This window comes from Hylaeus anthracinus, unplaced genomic scaffold (genome assembly GCF_026225885.1).
Source record: "Hylaeus anthracinus isolate JK02 unplaced genomic scaffold, UHH_iyHylAnth1.0_haploid 11994, whole genome shotgun sequence".
Classification (NCBI taxonomy): domain Eukaryota; kingdom Metazoa; phylum Arthropoda; class Insecta; order Hymenoptera; family Colletidae; genus Hylaeus; species Hylaeus anthracinus.
Window position 1 is genome coordinate 981,835 of NW_026534341.1, and position 23,414 is coordinate 1,005,248.

The window sequence follows — 23,414 nt, forward strand, 5'->3', positions numbered from 1 at the left end:
TACCGAAGATGCTGTCGCCATCTAGCACTAATATCGGGAACCATTTTCACTACATACTTGGACGTTTTCCCACCGACGGCGCCACTAGTCCAAAATGCTAAGGGTTCTAATCCAAGCTTCTAATACTAGTTCGTTCTTTTGACCGCGAGATTGACGATACCATTTATTGGTCCATACAATATTCAACATTACACGAAATATTCTAAAAGTATTATTTTAAACGAATTTGTCGTAAGCATAAATAAAAAATATACCACCCTATCTAACGTTTATGTACACTGGCAGTAGTAGAATTTAGGTAGTTAAATGGATGATGTTTAATACTTGTTATTAATTGTAAGAAAATTTGCCGACTATGGCACGCAAGTATTTGTCGGAAGAAAAGACGGAGATGTTGATCATGAGCCAACAAGAAGCGGTTTCGTATTCCCGAAGAGATATCTCGTGCCATCTGTAGTTGCGAAAGAAATCCAAGTAATGCGTTTATCAGCGAACTGACGAGGACTCGTCCGTCGGGTTCAAAGTAGGCAGAGTATCTGATTCGAGGTCCCGTCAAACCCTGTGACCTTTCGTAGTTTGTGGTGAACTTCATGTGCGCTTGACCGTGGAACTTGCTTGGTTTGTCCACCCACTTACATCTCGCCGCTACGCTTACCTCTCGTGAAACATTATTTCGAGCGAAAGTGAGTATTCTCTGTGCCTGAAAACTTCTGCTCGTCCCGCGTTTTCGTCGAGTACTTGGAGTAAGTTTTCTTATTTTGTCCTTGATCGTCGCATAGTTCAACAGATCCAGTAATAAAAATGACAATACTTTGTACTGTCAGTGACCTCTGATAAACCTCTGAACGCAACATGCTCTCGAAGACTATGATATTCTCTCACCGAACTTGAATGGATCTCGTGGCCGTAAATTAACGTGCAACGAATTACAATCGGACCAATCTTGATATTTATCTCGAAACGACCTAATCCCTATTATCGTAACAACTCAAAGGTGTAATAATACGTCCTCGATTACCGTAATTGTAGCCGAACTGTTTGTTATTCGTATCTTCGCTTGTTTCAACGTTCGTGTATTTTATTGTTATTACGATTTTAAAGGGACTTAACTTAAGTGTATCGAAAAACTAACGTTACTTGCGCGAGAAGGAAACTTACGACTTTTAAAAGCGATTTACGGTAGATGTATTTTTTATTAGCATTGCAAAATTGTACACTTTCCAAGTTATTTTTCTATTTTTAAATTGAACGTTTCCGAAAACAAGCTGTACGTGCATCGCGAATATTTTAATATTATTTTAGTATTATTGTCAATAAATAATTATGCAGAAAATATTGAAGTAAATTATTTTCTCGTCCATTCATAAATATAGTAACAATTAATAATATTCAATGTGTTATTTGTACAAAATCGCGAAGAGTTTTGTCTGTATTCTTATTTCCAAGAAATAGTAGTTAATGTAAATATTCGCGCATTTACATGTATATCATACAAATATAGATCAAAGAGGGGTCAACAAAATGTCAAGAGAACGTGCATCAAGGAGATTTTACCGTGTAGACAGCAGCAATGATCTGCTGGAATTTATGGATCGTGGATATACAGCACAACACGAGAACCGATGGACTTTTGAAGTTGCATGGGAGGCTGCTAACAAAGGTATACAAAATCTAACAAATCAAAAAATATTATAACTCTCCCAATTTTGGTGTGTTTAGTTGGCGGTATATATACCGTAATAAGATCCAAAGCTTATGTCTCAACTGAAGAAATGGGAGATCAGTATTGTCTTATTGGCCCATATAAAGAAACTTCTGCCCGTACAGAAGTTGAAGAAGGAGATTTCCCACGTAATAGTCCACTGCATTTAGCTGTTCAAGTACTACGTGATCAAGGATTCAAAGTAAGTCTAGACATAAAAATTTCATATTTATAAAAAAAAAAAAAAAAAAAAGAGAGAGACAGAAGAAAGAATAAAATAAATTGTAAATGTATCATTCAAAATACTGTCCCTGCAGACAGAACAAGTTCACAGTTGCTAAATGCGTTTATTGTATGTCAAAAATAATTATTTGGCTAGAGTCCAGTTGCAGTCAAAATTAATTCAAGGGCAATTGCCCCTGAATGCGGATCGCGTATACGATTAGTTCTTGTTTTGTCCGACTCTCCGTGAAATCGGTAAAAAATAATATCGGGAAATTTATGCGATCATAAAATAAGAAATGTTATCGAGGTGGTAACAGGAACATGGCTGGTGGATGGAAATCCGCAAATAATACTCTTCGATATTGGGAGCGCGGCATGGAAGTTAGACGAGTACAAGCAGGAATTATGGAACACCTGTCATCTTGGTATTCCTCATCTTGACATAGAGGCGAACGATGCAGTTATCCTTGGATATCTCGTTTGTCAATTTATTTCTGAATTCAGGTGAATTTTGTACTTTTAGAAAACATAGAGTCTTCTCGTTGTATCTTCTCGCTCGCTAAGTAAGAATTTTTAAATTTTAGAAAAGCTGCCGAAGGATATTCCGATGTTCCACCTCGTGTAGTTATCCAGTGTCACGAGTGGCAAGCGGGTGTCGGCTTAATCGCTTTAAGAACTAGACACGTGGACGTTGCTACAGTTTTCACTACGCATGCTACGCTTCTTGGAAGATATCTTTGCGCAGGAAAGACTGATTTTTATAATAATTTGGATCAGGTAACGTATCGATGTCACTGACTACATATAAAGTACAGTTTTCCCGTCGAGCGTTATCCGAAGATATATCACTTTGATGTATTTGCGTAGTTCAATGTTGACGAGGAGGCAGGAAAACGGCAAATTTACCACAGATATTGTATGGAACGTGCAGCTTCACACTTAGCGCATGTGTTTACAACTGTTTCGGACATAACTGGTTTCGAAGCCGAACATTTACTGAAACGAAAACCCGACATAATCACGCCGAACGGGCTCAACGTGAAGAAATTCGCGGCATTGCACGAATTCCAAAATTTGCATGCCGTTAGCAAAGAGAAAATACACGAGTTTGTTAGAGGTCATTTTTACGGGTGCGTAATACCATTAACGCGATTACAGTTGTTTTATTTGATATAAGAATTTGTACACGTATGTCTATGTCTATAGTCATTACGATTTTGATCTGGATAAGACTTTGTACTTCTTCATTGCTGGACGTTACGAGTTTGGAAATAAGGGCGCCGACATCTTCATCGAAGCTTTGGCCAGATTAAATCATTATTTAAAGACGTCTAGACCGGACATGACTGTAGTTGCTTTTCTCATTTTTCCAGCACGAACCAATAATTTTAACGTAGAGTCATTACGAGGTCATGCTGTAAGTCGAAGAATACGTTTAGATCCGAAGAGAACGCGATGACGTTTCATGTCTGATTTAATTCTTACGTTAAAGGTCACTAAATCGTTGAGAGACACCATCAACGACATACAACAGAAAATTGGAAAACGCATGTACGAATTATGTTTGTCCGGTCGTATGCCCGACGCTCAAGATCTTTTGCAAAAGGACGACACTATTAAAATCAAACGGTAATACCTTTATTACCGATTATTCTTTGTCGTTTATGTAAATTAGAATACAAGAAATGTTGATTGTAACTTCTTTTCTCGGCAAAGTTGTTTATATGCTCTACAAAGAAATGGTTTACCGCCGGTTACCACGCACAACGTAGTAGACGATTGGAATGACCCGGTACTGAACGCTATCAGAAGATGTAATCTTTTTAATACTGTTAACGATCGCGTGAAGGTATAGTCTACATAATTTGGCTAGTTTTAGTTTTGTGATGTTTCCTAGATAACGTCTCTTTACAATCGTAGATAGTTTTTCATCCAGAGTTTCTGTCGTCGACGAATCCACTATTCGGGCTCGATTACGAAGAGTTTGTTAGAGGGTGTCACTTGGGAGTGTTCCCATCCTATTACGAACCTTGGGGATACACGCCCGCGGAATGCACAGTCATGGGTATTCCTAGTATCACTACCAATCTATCCGGATTCGGTTGCTTCATGCAAGAGCATATAGCTGACCCGATGAGTTATGGTATTTACATTGTGGACAGGCGATTCATAGGCTTGGAAAATACAGTTCAGCAACTTGCTCAATACATGTTCGATTTTGCACGACTTAGTCGTCGACAGCGTATCATTCAAAGAAATCGCACGGAACGCCTCAGCGATCTTCTTGATTGGAGAAATCTTGGAATCGTAAGTATATCAAATGCGCCACTTTTGGCTTCCTCTTATTATTTTTCATTAGTTTCCAATCCAAATAATTTTTTATCGTAATGTTTTGTACAGTATTACCGTCAAGCCAGAATAAAAGCGTTGATAAAAGTTTATCCAGAACTGGCCTCGGAATATGCCGAAGGTGGTGTAGGTCGTTTCAGTTATCCAAGACCCATCAGCGAACCCCCATCGCCTTCTTCTTCGCGGCACACCACTCCAGCCGCTTCGGTTCACGGTTCCGACGACGAAGATGAAGACGAAGACGAAGTTGACGATGAAAAAGAGGTTAATTGATTTCTTTATTTACGTCTTAATTTAAATATTCATTTCACAGTTTGAATTACCTTTAAAAATGGAAAACTATCCTTTGTTACAGCTAGAAGAGCTGCGCCAGTCGAACGGAAGATAAAAGGCTGAATAGAATGCGATGAATTGATATGTACACTAGCGGATTTTTGAGACTTTGCGATGGTAGTGCCAAATATTTTGCTTATGCGTACCTTCACGAACAGTTGCTCCATCGCATTCTTTTATTATTTAATTGTTCCACACATTACTCTCTGTCACTTCCATACTATGCATTCGCGTAAAGCTCAAACATGACAAAACATCAATATGTAGAACAGTATTTACACGACACGCAAAATCATTACCAACAACAGTCTTCCATCGATCAAACTCCCGTGTAATATTCCATACATCAAATGATATTGTTATATTTTGAAAACTATATTTCATGTTATGCATATACACATATGTAGTGAGTGGAATGTGTTCCTATTGTATAGACGCGGTTATATTTTTATGAGAATTAGTATATGAATAAAAGTTTCATAACATTTTTGATCATCAAATGACCTTTATGCGTTGTGAAATGGATTTCTTTGTATGCAACTGAAACAGTTTTTGCAGAGCCAAGTAACCATCGGTGACTTCAGTTTGTAAGAATTGTTATATTATTAATCATTAACATAATATACAAAACAAAGTGCTAAAAAGTTACAATTCTCTTAAGGCGAAATTATTACGTTTGGCGTTCACGATTACCAAATTGTCTTGTTTCCTGCGAAATTCAAAATAAATATATACATAATTAAGTAAACGAATAACACATTACATAACAATACGTCGTAATATAACAAGTACAACAATATACAAATCCACTAATAATCTTTGCGACTGATTAAAAGTATCTTAATAATGTTTTCGATGATTATTACACTGATTGTGAGGGGGAGAGAAAGTGAGACAGAGGGAGGGAGATGAAATTTTGGAATGGTTCATTACCACGCGAAGCTTAGGTAAATATAAGGAGATGTATGAGACGAGATTCGATATTCTTTTCACCTTTCACATTTAACGTTGATTCTACGATTTACATGTCAACATTAACAATGTACATTACAAAAATCCTAACCTTGAACACAAGATATTCTAGTCTTTAGAGCATGCAACGATATTTTAAACACTATCAACACTTTTACTGTCGAAGTCGAGAGTCGACTTAAATTTTGTAAAACAGTTTTCGAAAATAATAAGCGGTACTTGTAAATTTTCGACATAGTTGTTGCTGTAAATACCATCAAAAGAAAATTTGGGCGACGGCAAAAGTGTTGATCCGTGTCATTCAGGAATTCAATTACCTCCGTAAAAAATGTTTTATTCCGAAAGAAGTACTATTACCTCCGAAAAGAAGAACGAAACATAAACGCTTCCGATGAAATCATTGTATATAAAAAAAAGAAATGATTTTTGGAAAGCATTCAATTAGCGGCCGGCATCGGGTCGGTTCACCTAGTAGAAGCCTATAAATTATGTAATCGACGCGAAACAGTTTTGATGGTTAGATTCTCGTAAGCGAAAGACTAAAGATATGTTACGCGTTCGTTAAAAGATTAACGATACGCTAAAGATGCAATCAAAACGTCTCATGATGAGAGTACACGTAAACGACGATCAATCGTCATAACCTAAATGGCACGTTTTATACATTACATACAATCAGAAATAACTTTACAATGTGGATGACAAGAAATTAACTATGATGGTTAAATGAAAAAAAAAAAAAAACGAATCGAGCGTACTGTTATAAACGTTAAAATTCGTTAATAATAATACGTGTTCGTAATACTTTGATTCTTCGATGCAATTCCTTTCTTCGAAACATCTGTACAGCTCGAAGCGTTCAGCTTTCGAACCCAGCGTAACGATTCAACGAAAGTTTACAACGCTTTGGAACTTGTGTCTTTTGTCTCGTGACGTTATTTACGGTGTAAAAATATTTGTAATCCCTATGACAAAATATGCAGTCGCTATGTAGCACAGCTTCCGTCGGGTATCGACCGTGGACTTCAATTTAAATCAATCCGTCGACAAAAAATCAATTCCTCGCATCTACTGTTTATCGATTTTCGTACAGTATTCAATTCAACGGTCAGGAATTATATTTTACCGAGTGTTTCTGTCAAGTAAAATTTATAGGAGTCGATATAGTTTCATACATCGATTCGAAAATATATTAAATCACATATTCGATCCCTAACCCCGATGCGTCGGGTAGATCTACGAAGCCCTTTTTTCTTTCCTTCTTTCACCTAAATGTGCCAACTAATAGTTAGATATTCTATTCCTTTCGTACTGGCAAGTTTACATCGCTTACTGCATACTTTTATTATAGTTTCGTCCAAGTTTTTTAAACATCGGGGGAAGGAAGAAAGGCTGACTCCTTTTAGACCGTAGGTACAGACAACCTTTGGTTATACAACGAGAAGACTAATATTATGATATAATATCGCGCACGAGTTGATAAATATTACGTATGTATATATATATATATATATGTGTATATATACACAGCCGCGAGCACGCACACACACACACACATATACACTATATACTCGTTTGAAAACTAATCTAAGAGTCTTTAGTTAATTGGCATTTCACGGCATATGGCCTCAAGATACGAGTTCCACACGGTCGATGTCTCATGTTCTTTTTCTTTTCGTTTCGGTGGAGCAGAGATTGCGAAACACAGCAATCGAGGTGTCGAATAATTTCCGACTGACTCGTTTGAATTTTCGCGTATTTCGTGGACCTTGCACGAAATTGCTGATAAATATTCACTAACTTTGGCTAAAAACATCATCCGATGCACGTAACATGCGACATATACGACTACTATTTATCTGAATTCGGTTTTCCAATATTTTCAGATGCTTTCCAATTGTAAAGAATCGATTTGATCCTGAAAAATCACTTGTTTGGTTAACTTTAAATTTGAAAGTTTGGATGTCGATATCGATTCTCGAATAGTTTTTTTCTTTTTTCTAGTAAATTGCAGATTCTCTTTAACGATTTTTCAGATAAAATTCATCGTGCGGTTCGTACGTACGCTTTCCTCCTTTCTGCCCTGCGTATTCGCGAAATGACGTCTAATGGCAGGATCGCTAAGAAAGGTTCGAGATACATACGTTAATAACAGAAAGCGAAGATGCAAACTCTCAATGTAGCGAGACGATCCACAGAGAGCGAGAAAAGCGTAAGTTCTGGCGGTATCGCAGCTGAACTTCCAGATCGTTCGTCAGGGAACTCGCGGATGGACGGATTTTACGTGTGACTCGACTGAGTTCCCTCCATCCTCTGCTGCATCATTGTAAGCAGCAGTTCGGAGTACTGTTGCATCATATTGACCACCTTACCCTGATCCTGACCGGCGAGTAGCTCTTGAAACGTGGCGGTCGCTTCGTTGACGACCACGTTCTCGTTGCTCGTCACCGATCCGTCGTTATGGGCCTGGCCACTGGCAACGACCAGTCGTAGAGTGCGCATCGTCTCGTTTACAGACGACTGGAGGCCGCGCAGCATCGTGTCCCTGTCGATGCTCGTTCCCTCGTCCTCCTTGTCTATCGTTAAACGTTTGTACAGCTGTACAACGTTGTCCGCGGTTCGCGTCAAATCGTCTGCGATTGTATTGCACAGCTGAGTCGACACTATGAAAAGAAGACGATGTTTCAGAGTGTTGGACGTTAAACGATGCTATGCTGGAAACGCGTTGTCGATTATGATAAGGTTCTCGCGTTGAAATGAAAGGGAGTGAGACCGTGACAGGCGGAACGCTTACGCTTTCGACAACGCGATATACACCGTAAGCAGATGCTACAAGGATCAAAGAAATGTAGCAACCGCTTCGCCAAATGGAGGAAAGGCGGATGAAATCGTGCAGCGTGCAGGTTTTATAGACTCTAAAATCCGTAATGAGACCATGCTATTGTGGTCGAAATCTAGAGACTCGGGTAGTGAGTGATCTAACGATGAGGGAACTAGTTTCTCCGGATCTATGCGATGATCTAATTAGATGCAGTTTCACGACTGCCACTCTATGCGATTACGTTATGGCTGACGTTTGTTCGAATGGTTTTTCGCTTTGTCCATAGCATGATCACTTACAAATTTTTAATACACTCAAAGACTTATTATTTTCACAGGACAGCATTCTCAATAGGTGTCTTTAGTTTACCTAAAGTTTTATCCGTGCCTACTGTAAGAGTAAAATTTTCATTAGACAACAATGGTTTACGCGATCGAACGGTAAGCAAATATTCGTTAATAAATATTCTTTTTCTCGTAATCTTGCATGCTTACACTTTGAAAAACGATAAACGATGATCATGAATCGTGACAAACGAAACGAACGAAAAGAGAAATAGGGAAGATAGTTACACTCGGCACTAGCTACATCGATGGCACGATCGGTATCTTTGACTGGCAGTTCTTGAGGACTGGGATCCAACTGATTTCGATTGGCTGCCGATATCCTGCTGCTCGCATTTTGTCCTATCGTACCGTTTCCATTGCGACCGTTCGCGATGACCGTCGTTGAGCCCGATCTTCTCACCGTTGTACCGGGTAAACTCAAGCTACAAAACCAGGAGTACAACGATAAATGATGTCGTTGAACGTCGTCCAGATCGAAAGAATGAAAATTTCCAAACTTACGTTGCAACGGAATGGTCGATACTGATGCTTCGAGGTCTCGGAGGAAGCGCTGGCTTTCCACCGTTTCCATTCGAGGACGTGTCCTCCGAACTCGAATCTTCTTGATTACCCACTTGACTTAGATTTACTGAAAGAGTTACAAGGAGACGTTAACGAAAGGAAAAGAACATTTTTTGGCGAAACGCGACACAGTACGACGATTACCACTCGAGTACGCTCCCTGCATGCCTCTACGTCTGAGAACAGAGGGCAAATTGCTGTTGGAAGAGGAACTCGTCTTTATTTGATGATTAATTTTATTTTGCGAGCTGATCGTTGGCCTCATAAGTCCGCTGATTCTGTTACTGCCGGTTTGGTTGTTCCATCCTCTTCCGTTTCCCACTCCGACATCCGATTCGGAATCGCTCTGCAAGGTAAGGTAGCCGTCGTCGATCAGATGGAAAATTACTTTTCGATCGCTTCGCGTAACAAAAGCGGTTTTCCGAGAACTGTACCTGATTCAAAACACCGACGCTACTGCTTCTCGTCATATGTGAAGAATGATTCTTCGCTGAAGCATGACGAGATTGGTTTCCGCTATTCGCGCTTCCTAATCCACTTCTCGCCGAAGCGTTCGTGTTCTTATTACCTACTTTTCCTGAAACTGTTACCAATCGTTACCAAAAATTCCACCTCTCGCGAAACTTTCATCTACGTTCACGTGTAAATTGCATTTCTACGAAGAGGTTCGTTCCATAAAATCAATGCGCAAAAAATAATGAACATTCGTTATAATATACAAAGATAAGAAATATACGTAAAATAACTATTCGATGTCTCGAACGTCGTAAGAATATCGATGACCGGATGTCGGTCTCCGTTCCGACGTAACGAACTTTGCGAACGAACGTATTCAAAATATCATCGATGCATCGAAAGACCTTTCGAAACATCGAAATTTTCATCGATACTTGTAACAAATATTACGTTAGTGGAGGGTCGTTCCAAAATTCTTTTAACAGGAGATCTAATTCTGTTCGGTAAGAAAGTGAAAAATGTTTGTCAATGATTTCTAGACGATTGGAAAAACCTTCGTAAACGTGGGACACAATGAAAGGGTACCTTGTATCGGGCCATGCAGTAACCTATTTGGCGGGCTGACGGAAAGATCACTCAGCGAGCAGGCACGTCGCATGCCACCCCGCTCTTCTTCGCTGTCAAAAACTTTTGACGAGATTCGCCCCCCACTACTGCCAACTGTCGACAACAACACGCACACACATGCACTAAGCTACTGTTCTTTCGTATTATGTCAATTTGTTTGGGTTTTCTCGTGACATTTTTCTTTTACAATTATTTATGTACATTTTGCGATTTACAGTATATAGCTTTTGATAGCATAAGAACGAAGTGGGCTTTTTTCTCTATCATGCATATTGCGGAAGCAATATATATATATATATATATATAGAATAATAAATATAAGCCGCGAGATTCGAACTGTTTTCTTTTTTTGCATATTCTTTTAAAAATTACGAAATATATTCGATCGTCTTCGAACCCAGAATTTCGTGAAAAAATGTCTAACGCAAAAACGGTCTAGGGAGGAAGCGGGATCGAACTACATAGTAAGGATAAAACATGCCATGTCGATCCACGAGTCATGCTAAACGTAAAAAAAAAATTTTTGAAAACGTACGTATCCTTATCGACGAAAGCATTCAAACTGAAAAGTACAACTGCAGCCGTCTTGAAATAAAACGATCAACTGATAACTTTCTAGGCGAACGATGATAAACGTCCAATGGGTACCTCAACGATAACTATACGTGGTAATACATTCGCAATAAATAATACAGGAGGAAACATAATTTTTGTGAATCGTGCTGCTAGAGAAGTGTCGTACACCCGTATATACAATTTCGACTGTATCGTCGCAACATAAAACGGTACGTACACCGAACAGTCTCGTAACTCTAGTTTCTCGATGCATTCGACTATTTGAGAGTGCCTTTTACGATAGCTTTTCGCGAGATGCGCCTTTCATTGCAGGATCCAGAGCGTAACTTTGCGAGACACGGACGATCGTGCAGCGAAAAGCCTGGCTTGTTTCTCGATGTTAACGATTCGCGAGATTGCTCGAAATAAAAACATCTATAGTCATCGGGCCGTTTCAGACGCTGAATTTACCATCATACCATCAAGGACCGAAACGTTTTAACGAAGACGTTCACACGCTAGAGGAAAGTACGACGAATGACTATAAATGTATGTTTTCGCTACGCAACGCGAAGAGCCTCGACTGTACACCGAGCGACAAACTAGAGTAGAGAACATTCGTCTCTTCCCTTGTTTCTCAAGTACCTGTGTAAAGATGCTTAGATGGGAGTATGGCCTGATTAATGGTGGGCAAGGTTTTCGTCCACTTCATGTGACTTTGGCATCGCGAAGCTGGAGGCCACATTCTTTTTGGGGAATTCGTGCAGCTCGACGCGGACGTCGAGGAGCCGCTCTCCAACATCGATCTATCCATCGCGGATGTGTCCGCGAAATCGCTGTCGTCTCCGCCAGAGTGGAACCTTATGTCGCGTTTCATCCCGAATCTGCCGTCTCGCTCTGCCTCTAACTTCGCGAAATTCTCGGCTTCCTGGCAGTGCGTCAGTCGCATGCACTTCTCCTTCATGAAGTACTGCTCGCGTCTGACCAGGTTTTCGAATTCCTTGGAAAGCAACTTGACGGTCCCTTCGATGGCTCGAGTGATTCTGAGATCCACGTCCAGATTGTCGATGGGTTCGTTCGCCGATCGCGAATCCGGATCGTTCTGCATTCCGACTGACTGGGATTCGCGGGGCGCGCAGCCAGCCTCCAACGAGTCGTACGTTTCTTGCGTGTCTTTCGTCGGGATCTGATTTTCAAAACAGCAGACGTGGGAAGAGGAGTCTCTTTGGCCCTCGGTCATGTCGCATCCTCGATGGGAGGAGTCGTCGGGATCGAAACCATAGTTGTCCATCGGTCCACCGGAATCGTACACGCTCATTTTGTCCGGTCGACGGGTTTGCAGGCTGTAGAATTTATTTTTCGCGTCTTTGTCGTTGTTGGACTGTAGCGAGTAGTTGGACGATTGTAAAAGCTGTTCGATTCTCTTCGAGCTGTGCAAGATCTCCGGTCTCTCGTGCTTCGCATCCTCGTCGTTTCTCCCTGGTCTCGAATTCACGCGTGACTTACTCGCGTAGTCGTCGGGTTCGGGAGATTTTAAACGAGTAGACTGAGGCGTGGGCTCCACGTTATACTTATTCCACGCGGGACGCGCTCTGTTCCTCATGCTCTGCGTCCGAGCAGAATTTCGTTTCGGTTTCGGTGGCTTGTGAGCCACGAAATCATTTAGTATCAGCATCGACTGTGGCTCCTTGGACACTTTCAAGCTGTTGCTTCGCGACATCGTGTCCGATTTGGTTCCGATTCTCATCTCGACGTTCGCGTCGTTCCTATCGTTGAAATTGAATTCGTAGTAGATGCAGGTTGCGGGCTGCGCGCCATCTTCCGGATAGCTGTTCTCGTTCGTCGTCTTGCTTATTCTCGTATCCTGAAGAGATTTCGATCTAAAGACCGCGCGACAAGTGGTCGCGTCGCTCGCGGAATGCTGAATCTCGTTCGACGGTTCAGCGACGTTGTTAGGATTGCCGCTGTACGTTTCCGAGTTTTGTCTCTTACGTTTATAGTGAGAGTCGAAGAGCATCTCGAGAGGCGCGGACTTGACCAGAGAATCGGAATCGTCCGTCAACACGCTCTCCGTGCTTCGATGATCCATGTTCTCCTGCAACGGGAACATCTGGTAATCGGACTCGTCCGTTAGGATGCTCTCCTGGCTTCGTCCGGCCTGTATTTTCCGACGGGACAAAAAGAAACTCGCGCTCGAATGCCGGTCGTTGTCGTAGTTGCCGTAATCCAAAATCTCGGCGCTTCCTTTCGAGAAAGACTCTACCGAGGCATCCGACAGAATGCTCTCCTGCGAACCGGTTAGTATTCGTTTCGGGAAGGTCTGATAGTTGGCGTATGGTCTGCGATTGTCCTGCTGATCGTCGACGCGGACGTTTATCTGGTAATCGCTGACACATCGTCGCGGTGGATTCTTGAAGTCGCCCTCCAACGAGTCGTCGCTGAAGTTTCCGTTTCCGTCGTCCCCGTCGTCTATGGTATCGTGGAAATTTTCGATGTTGCGTTCGTTCATGGCGGGAAGACTTTCGAACGACTTTGCTATGTTCTCCATGTCCTCTTCGTTGTCGTCCAATCCGATGAAGTAGCTACAGGATCTCCTCTTTTGCGCGAACCTAGCGAATCGACTCACGTTCTTTTTACACTGTTCCTTCAAGAGCTTTAGCTCCTCGCACACGGGCGACTCGGGCAACGACTGATTCGGTTTATTCAACGACAGCTTATACTTTTCAGTTTTTTTAAGAGTCAACGTTAACGGACGACCAAGAGACGTTGGTCTCGCCTTTTCGCTTATGCACGACGTGGTCTGACTTTTCGACAAGCGGTTCTCGGTCGGATTGTCTAGCTTAGGTAGCGCATTTCCCACACCCGACGCTTTGTTAACGAGTTGTTGAGATTTAAGTGGAGGTTTTGGGTTCGGTATAGGTTTGCAAGGATTAATCGGTTTCGAGTATTGAGTTTGCTGACCGAATTTGTTGTTACCTGTGTTTAGCCTGTTCGAACGATGATGCTTCTCCGGTATGTGGCTGCTCAAATCGGATATGCTTTGGCTGGTTTTTAACGACGACTTGTAGCCAACCTGTAACAAGAAACATACTTGGAGTCTGTTACAATATTCTACGTGTATTTTCGCGGACCGTTTTACTCGTTAAATCGGATATGCTTACGCTTTGCAATTTTCTCCTAGTCTCTTCTATTCTCCTTTGCAATTCCTCGCGCTTTTTCGCGACGTCCGCGTCGCCTCTCGCCTGTTTGGTTGCGTTCATCACCGCGACGTTGCGAACTTTGTGGTTGCTCGTGCTATCGCCGCCACCGCTAAGTCTGCAAACGCGTATCGTCGCGTCAGATACCGGGCTTTGCGACCAATTGAATCGTTTCGAGACGAACAACGATTACCTTCCGTGAAACTGGGAACTGATGCTGGTTGTTTTTTGACATCTGTTGGTAGGCTCTTCGGCACCGCTCAGAGATTCGAAGGCGTTCTTCAGATACTTTTCGCGATGACTTTGCTTTACCAGCTGATCGAAACCTTCCGAACTGGCCTCCGACAATATGGACAAAGGATTGCGTTCGGCGCTAGGGGTTGAAGCTCCTCCTTCCGAGTCCGAGTCGTCCTGGCTACCGGACGCAGTCAACTCGCTCGTACGGCCGCTCTCCCCGTTTCTAGGCTTCTTTTGCCGCCTCTGAGACCTACGGAACGTAACGTAACAACAAAGCTACCGCGAATGCGGTATGCTACACCGTCTAGTCGCTCGACGACGTACCTCCGAAGTTCCTCGACGTCCATCGCGTTCACGGTGAACTGATTCGACACCGTGTCTTCCGGAGCAGGATAGTACATCAGTCTATGATGAGACTTTTCGGAACCGGTTGTTCCGTTCTCCCCCTCGGAGTAATCCTCGACGTCGCCGTCGTGCTCCGTACTCTCGTGATCCTACGCGACAACAATCGTTTTAAAAGACGAACGACTTTTTCATTTCTTTTCGCTTCTACATTATTGTTATTTAAGCGTGAGTTTAACGTGTCCGATTTTTAGGGTTAATTGCAAGCGGAAAACATAAATAATTGGAAAAGCGATAATACGTATAAAGACGAGTGCGTCGATTGTTGGCATATTTCATGTATTATTCGTGTTTTTTCGTTCACTGTATATTACTGTTTGGCGATGCTTCGCTGCTGATGTCTCAGGCGTTAATGAGATGTACCTCAAATTTAAAGCTGCCGAGACTGCTATCGTCCGTATGGTGACGGCTCCTCGACAGACGTGTCAATTCCGTGATATTGCTACCCCTAGTTACGGTCACGTTACCACCGATCACCTATGCCATCGGGTGAAATAAAGTAGAATCAACGAAAAAAAAAAAAATAATCCCGAACGAATAACTTTGCTGCCAAAAAATAACGGTCAAAGAAACAGTGCGCGTCCTTGGTTTCGTAAGCGTACACAACAAAACACACATACAACACACGCACGGGGTGTACCAAGACAAAATTATCGTAATTATTTTGTTACTGGGAATCGATTAGTACCTGCTTCGTGTCGTCTGCTAGTTCTCTGTAACTATCTGGACAAGGTTGAAACACGGTCTCGTCCCCTTCCTAAAACCAGTTATCGCGCGTTATACTACCTTTATTAATAATTAAGAATGCCGTTGTTACGTTATTATTAATCGATTAGAAAGTGTACACTTATTCAGCGGTATCGAACGATTCGAAAACGAACCCTACCCTTTTGATGACGATCGTTTCCCTCCTGTAGTCGCTGCTACACTTGGTTTCGGTTCCGCTGTCGATCGAGCTGTCTTTGGATCCGCCACCACCGCCGCCTCCGTCGGAATCGATCGCTCCACGAGGCGGAGGGAACGGTATGATCTCGTCGCTGTCATAGACGGACTTGACGGTTATACCGTCTCCCTGTTGTACCCTTTGCGCCCATCTACCTTTAGGTAGATCAACGCCGACGGGTCTCGCATTCGTCCCGAGTATTCCAGTTTCGTCGGTGTTTACGGTGTTTATCTGCTTTTTCGCCCAGAGTGGCAATTGACCCACGCTAAACCTGTAATCCACGCTTGCGTTCGAAGGGGTAGGATTCGCGTTTGGATCCAGAAATTCCGGCGGTGGCGATCCGAAATTTTCGTTGTCCAACTGTACGTCGATTCCCGTGCCGTTCATTTGCGGTGGCCTTCTGTCGACAGATTCCAACGCGTTATATACGAACGGAACCGACGAGATACGAAGGTTCGAAGCAAGGATCGAAAAAAAAAAAAAAAAAAAAGGCGGACTACTTACTTTCCGGCTCGCATTGCTTGCTGAGCGAGACGAGCCTGCATGGTGACGACCATGTCGCGTGGAACGCGCCAGACGAAAATGCAGCCATCTCCACTGGCGGATACGAGGTTACGGCAGTCGGGGCTAAAACGCAGCCCGGTCACCAATTCCGAGTGACCGAGCATAGTGGCCATACATTCGCCGCTGTAGTAATCGTACACGCATAATGTTTTATCTGTACACGAGGTAGCTACGTAAATTCCCGATGCATCTGAAATGTAAACGCGTGAATCGCGCAAACGTTGAGAGGAGGAACGTACGGCTATGTGACAAAGTTAGCGAACAAAGTATCGAGCGAGGAAATCTTCTCTCACCTAGGACGACTTTGATGAGGGATCCGTCTTCGCTGACGGATCCTTTGAACGTTTTGCTGTGTTTGCCAGTGGACACGTTGTAAACTCTTATATTTCTATCTTGGCAGGCAGTTAGGACATGTTTTTGACCGGAATCGACTTCCATGTCGTACAAGGTAGTCTTTCCCTGAGCATTGTGACCCCTGGCGAACTGCGGCATTCCCCCTGGCGTCTAAGACAAGGAACGGTCAAACCAACGATCGTAGATAACAGAGACGAATCGAAGAATTAGCTCGCTCACCGATTGCAGCTGTCTAAAAATAATACTCTTGTCGGCACCGCAGGACACCATCTGTATCTGATTGGCCTGGCTGCTCTGATTAAAGAACCTGACCGCGGTAATGGAAGAACTGTGATCGTCGAGCGTCTGCAAGAAATTGTATCCCTGGTCGACGCTGAACACGTGGATCAGTCGGTCCCTGGAGGCGCTGGCCAACAGCCGCGGTGAGTCCTCGGAGTATCGCGAGAATTTCGAGTATTCGAGGCAGAGCACTTCCGCGTCGTGCGCCTCGATCAGGCACAGCTCTTCCAGGGAAGAGAGGTCGTGAATTCGAATATTGCCGGATCGATCCCCAGAGGCGAGATGCTTGCCATCCGGACCGATTCTGATCGATCTGACTCCGTTCCGACCGTCGTACGAGGCGTCGCTCTTCTCCGTGGATCCGGCGGCTGCCAGGTCCAAGTCCTTTAGGTACGTGAGCTCGGGATCTATGTACAGGACCTTGAGTAGCTCGTTGCTGTAAATGTTCCGTTTGTAGAGCGTGTCGGTAGGCGACACGTCCTTCTCGAGGTTCCAGACGCGAATGGTGTCGTCGCTGGAACAGGTGACGAAACTTCCCGGCGGCATGCTGCCGACGGAATCCGTCCCCGTAGGATACATCTCCACGCCCCAGATACACGCCGAGTGATAGAGGAACGAGTGCGACTTGCCGACCCGCCTGATATCCCGCACGTCCCACACGTAAATACTATGGTCGTTGTATACGCAAGTCAACTTGTTGTTTTGTTCGTCGAACGCCAGAGCGATAGCGTCCGGATACCTCGCGTTCCCCGGATGCTGAGACATGTGACTGCAATCGATCGTCCAAGCGTTAACAAATGCACGCGAGTCGAAAGAAAAGAGTAAGAAAACGGAAAAGCATCGTCCTCCTACCTAATGGACAATCCCTGAGCAACGTCCACGCCTAGGTAATGCGTCCTCGGTAACGTGGTAACGAATTGAAGAGAACTAGGACTAAAGCACCTCACGATACCTTCCGCGCACCCGATGAAAATGTATTTGTCTCCAACGGCCATGCAATTGGCGCTGGTCGTCTGAAAAGAGAGAGAGAGAGAGAGGTTTTTCGGTGGCGCGACGATATCGTAAAAACGTTTCCCAATCCCTCGCTACGTAACAACAACGGTTCGAGTACTAGCACAGGGAACGTCTGTAACGTCGAGTTTCTGGTAGCTGTACTCACGCGAAGCTCCACCCATTTGTCCAGAAGCCTTCTGTTATTAAATTCGCACAGTAGGCCCGTTTTGGTGATCGCGTACGTGGAATCTGCCATTTCCCCGCGACCGCACGCCACATCCACGAAATCGTTGTTTCTCTGCTCTCCTAATATGGCAGACCGACCCATCAAAGGCACGGGTTCCTTATACTGCGCAACAAAATTCCCTCGATCACCACCTTTTCTCGTAACCGTTACTCGGAAACGCGGGATACGCATTGACTCGAAAGCAAACAAACAATAAACAATTACCGAGTTAATTTCAAACGAAAGCGAGTAGATCGGTCGGATGGTAGGAGAAACAAAGGGAAAGAATAATCATCCAATTACCTTGGCACTGCGCGAGTACTCGAGATACCAAAACTTGACGTGTCTGTTGCCCACGGTAACAAAGTAATTGCCGTTTTCCGCGAAGCAGACGGCCTTCACTTTGCTCGAGACTTTGTTCGACGCCACCTTAACATTGTTCCTCCAATCCCAGACGTTGACGATCATATCGTGTTGAGAGCCCACGGACACCACGTACTTGTTGCTCGGTGAAAATGCCTTGAGAAGAGGAAATCGTCAAACTAGGCGACTAGGTGGAAAGAATCGAGTCGAGAAAACTGTTGGTGAATTAGGAATATACCTATCGTAAGAACGGATATTTCGGAGAAAGATCGTCGTGCTCGAGGAATCCAGGGAACGCAGAAAAGGCGATAAAAGGGATACCGTTGTCCGTTCGGTGAGAACGCGATTTCGTATTCACGCGGGTCGGTCTTGTCGTCGGCGTCGAGACGCCTTGTAACCGAACCGCGCGGACGTGGACGCGCGCGTGACGCGAATGCCGACGCTGGTAATTCCTCGGTAAAACGCATTCACTCTGCGAGCAAGTTTGCTTTCGTTGGTGGAACCGATTACCCTCGAATCGGATCGTTTATCGCGCTCGTTTTCCACGTTTCGAGACGGAACGCAAATAATTTTCTCTTTCGAATACTCGACGATGCTCGCGACCAGTTCGGAGCTAACCGCGAAACGGTATTCGTTGCACGTTTTCCTTAAACAGAAAATTTCACGGCCACGAAAACGGCTTGAAATGACGCCTCTTCGTGAGCGTGTCGTGGAGATAAAAGTCGCGGACCTTAATTAACATGCGAAGCAATGGCGTAGTCGTTGTAAGCTCGTCACGGTCGTGCGAGTGCAATGGGCGCGGCTCTTTCTTTCCATTGTGAACATTCAGCACATACTCGCCCGCTCGCTTGTTCGTTCGTCGGAACGGAAAGCTTAAAAAGCTTTTGACGTTTTCGCGAGGAAGCAACGTCGCGGCCGGTCCCCGCGAACGCGGAAGGAAGTAGCAAATCCCTGGTCGACGTTCAACGATCTTTCAAATAAAATCCTCGTCGATCGAACGACGATCGTACGATTTACGTAAATGCTGCGTGTCGCTTTCGCGGCTCGAAGAGTCTCGTTGTTCGGGACAATTGGTTCGCGTTGTTTCAACGACGAAGAAGGACGGTATAATCGTGTTACTCACCACGCAGTTGATGCCGTACTTGTGCCCGGAAAATTCAGCGATCTGCACTGCATTGTACGGATCGGAGATGTCCCAGACACGAACGTTCGGCATGTGACCGCATTCGCCCGTCGCCAGCAGTCTACCATCGCCGGCGAGCGCCAGGGAGGTCACCGTTTTGCGACAACCGTTCAACACGTGGGCTTGAGTATTCTTGCGAGGGTTGAACAGGACCACGGTACAACTGCAACAACGGACAAGATTTTCCAGTTAATTCCAATAGTTTGTTCGACGAGTTTTTCGCGGTTAAGCTCGCGATAAAACGCGGCTTTCTCTTCGATGGTTTCACGGGGTCCCGTCCCGTCACGCCGCGCCGAGCGAGCACGATACCGAACGAGTCGCGACACCGTTTTGTAACGGACACCGATCGAGAATTCAACTATCGAGAAACGAGTCGAACGCTCGTACAAGATGAGATCGTAAATTAGCGTTTAAATCACCGTCAAAGCGCGGAATCGTGCTCCGCTGTTACTCGGCTGGTCGGAATTATCCACGAGGGTATCCTTAGGGTCGTGGACTATCGATCAAACTCTTTGTACCGTTGAAACTGTGGAAAGCGTCGATATCGGTGCGTTCGCCGATTTCTACGAACGCAGAGTACGAACTCGATACGTACGTATTCGATGCGAGAACGGTCGACCGTTCGAGTTCGCTCGAGCGCGATCTTGGCGAAAGAATAGAAATGGAGTAGCTGTGTAAGACAACGGTACGGTGAGAGATAGGATTATATCGTAACAGTACACAGGGAACGTTTCCTGCTCGTGGCGTGTAGCTGCGATTTGTTTTCAGCAACCTGCTAGCTTTGTCGCCTGGTTGCATCGCGTGAAAACGTTCAAGCCGCGCTCGACTATCCGAACAGGAATTAGTGACGCGCGTTTGAACGTCTTCGAGCACTCGTGCGGTTTTTGGTCGATTTGATAACGCACCGGGACTTTACCGCGCGCGGTTTCGAGCCAACGAGATCCAAGATTCGAGAGACGCGGTGTTTGCGGTAATGCGAAACGCGACTGGTGCGACACGTTGTTCATCGAGCCGATTTATCCGTCACTGTCTACCTAAACCGCAACGTGTCAATAAACTCGGTCCCACCGATCGCCGTTTCTTCTGCGTGCTACCATTTGTCCCGATGTTACGCTACCTAAATGCTGACATAACGCGACACTAGCCGCAACGGAGTTCGCTCGACTCGGAGGATGGGAAACACGTCGATTTGCCCAGACGGCGACGCAAGTTTCGCTAGAGTGTTATAAAGAGAAGCAAAGTCCGTGATTCAAGGATGTTTCTTGTTCCAAGTTCTCGCAGAAGTGTTCGCGATAACAAAGAGAGCATTCGTCGGATTGAAGTCATTGGGTGCATTCGGTGAATAATCGTTAATCCGTCAAAACGTTATACCGAGTTCCTTATCGCGGAGAGATGCAACGCGAGCGAGTAGGCCACGGAGAGAAACAGTTGCGAGCACGCGAATGATTCAGTGATTGGAAGGAAAAGGATCGCGGAACAAAGGATTCTCGTTGAGAATCGCGAACAATTTCGTTCGGAGATCGAAAAACCGTGGCCTCGTTCGTATCATCGAGCTATCCGACTGGTTCGCTTCCGGAGACTCGCGCTCGCGTCGACCGCCATTTACGTCCGCGTTTCCGGTCGCTTCGCTTTCGGTTCGCCAAAAGCAAGTATCCGGATAGCAGCGGAGGTTAAACACCTTCCTGCCGTGTCTGTGGCGTAACGGATCGACCAAGTCTTTCTCTTCCGAGTCGAGTATGTCGGCTAACCGTAACAATCTCTGCCAAACGTTGTTAATCTCGCGAACCATCACCGCTTCCTCGCGTTCGCCTGTAATTTCCTTCGAGATGTGGCGCGGTGTGGCGGACCTATTACGTTGCAAAAGAAAAAGATCCTCTTTAACGAAACGGAAGGGGGGGGTTTAAGAGAAACACTGGTGTCCGGAGAAAAGTAACATACTCGTTTCGAGAAAGGTAAGTACACGCGTAAGTTGTTCGCTGCTATGGCTCGCTCGAGTAGCGGTGCGCACGCGAGGGCTACTTTTGCTCGCATCGAAACACCGCACCGCGTGGGAGCGCGACTTCGAGAACGTCTCCAATTTAATTCGAATCCCCATACTAAATATAAAACGAGCACGAAAGGCGCGCGTGGAAACTGCGGAGAGATCGTGGCTCGACTCGTACTCGGCAATTTTCCCTCTTTCTTTTTCTGGAACAGTAAACTCGAACCAAACTAGAAAAACGACTCGCCAACGTTGTTGCAGAACTTTCCCGGTGCTGCTTTGGAACGTTCCTTTTCCTAGTTGTATTTTTTTTTTTCAACTCCTGCCCTCCTCGTCGAATCAAGCAAATTTGAAAAGACGAAGAAGGACGCGGAGCCGGTTGCTCGAAAGCGACGGAGGAACAAGGAGACTTCCGATCGAAGCGAAAAGCTCTATTCGGTGTGTAGCTTGGATCGGGTTGGAGCAACTCTGCTGTGATGGCGGCTTTAAGCCTTTTTGTCACGGGAACGAGCGAGACCTTTCTCGCGACGAGAAACTAAGAGAGGAGACCCGTCGTCGCCGACGCGACGAGGCCGTGCGAAGGAGGCACACTCACCGTACCTACGACCTACTGAAACTAGCACGCTGGCCACGAGCTACGGAATGGAATAGCGCTGAATCGAGTCGAGACACGCGACCGCACTCTGAATAGAAACGAAGACACACCTGGATAAACGCATGCTGCGATCGAAGCGTCCTACCCGACACTCGCGAGGCCAGAGTTTCTAACGTTCATTTCGAAGCGATAAACAACCGTTCGCCAGAGAAATTAATTGCTCGACGTTTCGTTACGCGAACACCCTATCGCAACGAACTCTGTTTCCAGTCTTCGATCACCTGTGATATTTAGATCTCGCGGTGTTTCGCAGCGTTGTCGAGCGCAGCAACGGTAAGGAAATATCGGTTTTACAGTTACGGTTTGTGGAAAATAACGTGTTAAAATACTCGGCAAGCGAAACACCTCCTGCGCTTTTCATTTCCAGCCGCTGCGCTGGACTCTGGCGCTAAGTTGCGTGCAAAAGAAACACGTAAGGTCGACCAAAGGTATAAAGGTCACTGGGTCGATTATCGAGCATGGAAACCGGTCTGCCGACAGCGTGTCCGATAAGTTGGTCGGTGGTACCCGGCTGATTTAGAACGGCCGATCGCGAGTTCCCGCGTCGATCTTTCCTATCTCGATGACAGCGACCGGTCACGAAACACGTTCCGTGACGAGTAACGCGCGTTTCGCGATAGAAAAGCAACATCCACGAATCCGTCTGCCATTTCGCGCATCAACGAACTTGAAACTCTGGACAGCGGATCGAACAGTTGTTCCTTTAGCTTCGCGGAACGGCATATCGACGGAATATAATTTCGTTTTCAAATGTCACGGCGCGCAGCAGCGTTTCTTGCGATTGCCGACGCGCAAGTAGAATTCCAGTAAAACTCTCGTTTTCTCGCTCATCTCGTACGAACGCGTAACACGTTTGTTCGCCAGCCGGAAAAGATTGTCCCCCTGTCGTTAATTCCAGCAGTGTATCGTTGGTACAAGAAGCGACACGGTGCAGCGAGCGGTCGACCGCGTCTCGTAATTGCTAATACGAAACTTTCTTCGTTTCGAGTGTTCTCGCGAGAACTTTCGTTGCCTTCGGCTTCGACGGCGTATAGCCGAGAAAACTGAGCTCCGGCGATAGGCGTTCCTGCTCGTTGTTCAACGAGTTTT

General features: G+C 45.0%; 2 protein-coding genes across 6 annotated transcripts in view; one reads left to right on the forward strand and one right to left on the reverse strand.

Annotated features, from left to right (window-relative positions):
* The first annotated feature begins 169 nt into the window (after positions 1-169).
* Positions 170-5,094, forward strand: LOC128888976 (glycogen [starch] synthase). 2 transcript variants are annotated; one of them, XM_054146224.1, is made up of 13 exons: positions 170-683; positions 780-994; positions 1,502-1,660; positions 1,720-1,904; positions 2,235-2,431; positions 2,512-2,704; positions 2,795-3,057; positions 3,134-3,344; positions 3,420-3,556; positions 3,644-3,776; positions 3,848-4,234; positions 4,328-4,540; positions 4,632-5,094. In XM_054146224.1, the coding sequence occupies exons 3-13, from the start codon at positions 1,522-1,524 to the stop codon at positions 4,662-4,664; spliced, it is 2,091 nt and encodes a 696-aa protein (XP_054002199.1). In that variant the 5' UTR covers positions 170-683; positions 780-994; positions 1,502-1,521; the 3' UTR covers positions 4,665-5,094. The 2 variants fall into 2 exon arrangements, with proteins under 2 accessions (XP_054002199.1, XP_054002198.1); XM_054146223.1 differs by lacking the exon at positions 780-994 and having other exon boundaries at positions 171-683.
* Positions 5,095-7,512: 2,418 nt separating this feature from the next.
* Positions 7,513-23,414, reverse strand: part of LOC128888966 (mitogen-activated protein kinase-binding protein 1) — a 46,100-nt gene continuing 30,198 nt past the window's right edge. For 2 of the 4 annotated variants that reach the window (XM_054146203.1, XM_054146204.1), the window contains 21 exons: positions 19,630-19,852; positions 18,447-18,662; positions 18,084-18,266; positions 17,777-17,937; positions 16,865-17,693; positions 16,585-16,795; positions 16,232-16,481; positions 15,671-16,127; positions 15,473-15,541; positions 15,148-15,261; positions 14,707-14,876; positions 14,339-14,632; positions 14,110-14,263; positions 13,925-14,021; positions 10,352-10,486; positions 9,745-9,893; positions 9,455-9,656; positions 9,251-9,377; positions 8,975-9,171; positions 8,772-8,792; positions 7,513-8,244 (listed from right to left, as the gene is read on the reverse strand). In XM_054146203.1, coding sequence (XP_054002178.1) covers positions 7,862-8,244; positions 8,772-8,792; positions 8,975-9,171; positions 9,251-9,377; positions 9,455-9,656; positions 9,745-9,893; positions 10,352-10,486; positions 13,925-14,021; positions 14,110-14,263; positions 14,339-14,632; positions 14,707-14,876; positions 15,148-15,261; positions 15,473-15,541; positions 15,671-16,127; positions 16,232-16,481; positions 16,585-16,795; positions 16,865-17,693; positions 17,777-17,937; positions 18,084-18,266; positions 18,447-18,662; positions 19,630-19,852 — 4,642 coding nt within the window. In that variant the 3' untranslated portion in view covers positions 7,513-7,861. Of the gene's footprint in view, positions 8,245-8,771; positions 8,793-8,974; positions 9,172-9,250; positions 9,378-9,454; positions 9,657-9,744; positions 9,894-10,351; positions 10,487-11,593; positions 14,022-14,109; positions 14,264-14,338; positions 14,633-14,706; positions 14,877-15,147; positions 15,262-15,472; positions 15,542-15,670; positions 16,128-16,231; positions 16,482-16,584; positions 16,796-16,864; positions 17,694-17,776; positions 17,938-18,083; positions 18,267-18,446; positions 18,663-19,629; positions 19,853-23,414 lie in introns of all 4 variants that reach the window. The other 2 variants (XM_054146202.1, XM_054146201.1) reach the window with 1 other exon arrangement.